The 2,442-nt window shown below is 50.9% G+C and overlaps 1 protein-coding gene across 1 annotated transcript; it reads left to right on the plus strand.

Annotated features, from left to right (window-relative positions):
* The first annotated feature begins 321 nt into the window (after window positions 1-321).
* Window positions 322-1,973, plus strand: LOC127332349 (metacaspase-1). The gene is made up of 3 exons (XM_051358623.2): window positions 322-766; window positions 951-1,281; window positions 1,367-1,973. The coding sequence occupies exons 1-3, from the start codon at window positions 418-420 to the stop codon at window positions 1,752-1,754; spliced, it is 1,068 nt and encodes a 355-aa protein (XP_051214583.1). The 5' UTR covers window positions 322-417; the 3' UTR covers window positions 1,755-1,973.
* Window positions 1,974-2,442: the final 469 nt, after the last annotated feature.

Here is a 2,442-nt window from a genome sequence, read left to right on the forward strand (position 1 = left end):
AATAACTCTCTGAGTAGCCAAGCTAGGCAAAGAACCTAGCTTGCAATTGCAAATTAAATAGTCCACAATTACATTGACCAATCTCTTGCAAAATGAACTTCTGCGGACGAGCGACAAGCTCTGAATTAAATTAACTTGAAGATAGAACATTGCGTCCTTACCGCTCGCGTGCATCGTGCTAGTAGTGGTTCCTGGAATTGGAATCCAGTGCCCACTTCTTCCACATCGCCATTTGTTAAAGCTCATCGTGCTGCAGTGCACGAGATTCCCTAAAATAAATTGGGACTCAGCTGAAATGTTCTAAGACGCAGGTCTTTGCCGTTTACATCACTGTTTGGCTCTATAAAAGGAAGATGCAGCCGATCAGTGAGGCAGTCAAGGCAGAGCAAGCAACTTAATTAGATAGCCATAGAAGGCATGGATTGCGGGCAATGCGGCGCCGGATTGTCTGTCCCGCGGGGAGCGCGCTCCGTGCAGTGCGCGCACTGCCGCGGGGTGACGCGTGTCCAGCGGCACGGCGCCGTGGGCGTCGTCATGAACGCGTTCGCCAACATGGCTGTTCGTGGCGGGAGGCCGGTGACGCCGCCTAGGCTCCGGGAGGCGGGCTACCCTAGAGTTCCCGGCGACAAGCGCGCCCTACTCATCGGCATCAACTACACTGGAACGGAGAACGAGCTGAGCGGCCCCATCAACGACGTCAAGGGCATGAGCTTCCTGCTCACCCAGAAGTACGGCTTCCCCAAGGAGTGCATCCTCATCATGACCGGTAAATAAGCTTTAACAACTCCATTTTCTGCAGTGTGTGCATGCGTGTGTCGATGGAGTTTCTTGTCCTCTGAGGTCGATGACTATGTCGAGAAACGATCGGTAATCAGTTCTTGTGCTTGCCAGATGAGGAGAAACTTTTTTTGCACACACAATTCGAGCTCATGTCCTTGTTCTTGCTACAGATGAAGAGCGAGACCCGTACAGGAGGCCAACCAAGTCCAACATCCTACTGGCGATGCGTTGGCTGGTGCACGGCTGTAGGTCTGGGGACTCCCTCGTATTCCATTTCTCCGGAATGGCTGGTCAGATGGAAGACGAAGACGGCGACGAGCAGGATGGCGAAGACCAGACCATCTTCCCGCTCGACTGGGAGCTCAACGGCGAAATCCGAGACGACGAGATCAACGACGCCCTCGTCCGCCCTCTCGTGAAGGATGTTACGCTCCACGCCGTTATCGACGCCTGTCACAGCGGCACCATGCTCGACCTCCCCAACATCTACAAGCTGAAAAAGTATGTATCAACGATGCACGTTATGTATGTACCCACGGGCCACGGCATTAACTCTATGTGACACTGGCTGTTTACCGATGCTTAGGAACGGGCAGACTGAATGGAAGCTTCACACCCCTCCGAACGGCGCTTGGAAGAACACGAGCGGCGGCATGGCGATCCTCATCAGCGGCTGCGGCGACAACCAGATATCGACGGACGGGATCGGCGACGAGCAACTACCCATGGGCGTGCTGACCTATAGCTTCGTCACGGCGGCCTTCTTCGCGCAGCGGAAGCCCACCTACGCCCAGCTGCTCGCCACGATCAAGGCCATCATGCTTGAGCGCAACGCCGACAGCCGGATCAACCGCAAGCTCCCAGCGCCTATGTGCTCGCTTGTCCGCAAGGTGGTCAACTTCAGCGGCGTGCAGGAGCCCCAGCTATCTTCCTCCCAGAAGTTCGACATCAACCGGGAGCACTTTGAGCTATAAACCAGCTCCTGCGTCTGACAATAATAGCATCAGCTCAACACTGAACACACTGCAAGTTCAACTAAATACAGTATATGTGATGCTACGTCTTGTCCCGTATCAGCTTAGCCTTTCGGGCAAGGTGATGCGAAAATAAGACCAATATATAAAGGTCTTCGTGCTGGTGTGGCACTGTGGCCTGGATAGACTAATAAGCAGTAGTCCCTCTTACTTATCACAGCCCGTTTCTCTAACTACTACTTCAATCTAAATTAGTTGACTCCATTTTATCTAGATACATATATATCTAGGTGAGTTTGTTAACTAGATACCATATCTATACCTAATAATAAAGGGATGATTGTTTCCGTCGTCCAACACTTTTTTGGACCGTTCTACCCTCACACCAAATTACATATTACCACTAATGCCATATAATGAGTGAAAAAACGTTTTGATATTTTATCCGTCCGAGTGGTCCATCAAACCGAACGGAAGAAACAACCCGAACGTACGCATCGTAAATAAATCGATCCATGTCGTGTACGACAAGTTTTAATCTTCCGTATATAAATACACATATATGGTGCGGCAATTGCCGAAGAAGTTTTTCGCGATATCGTCTAGCACAACGTTCTTAAATTTCGCCGGCAAAAAATCGATCGGATTCAATCCTGCCCAAGCACAGGTGGTGGACGAGCTAATTAAT

This window comes from Lolium perenne, chromosome 4, assembly GCF_019359855.2.
Source record: "Lolium perenne isolate Kyuss_39 chromosome 4, Kyuss_2.0, whole genome shotgun sequence".
Lineage (NCBI taxonomy): Eukaryota > Viridiplantae > Streptophyta > Magnoliopsida > Poales > Poaceae > Lolium > Lolium perenne.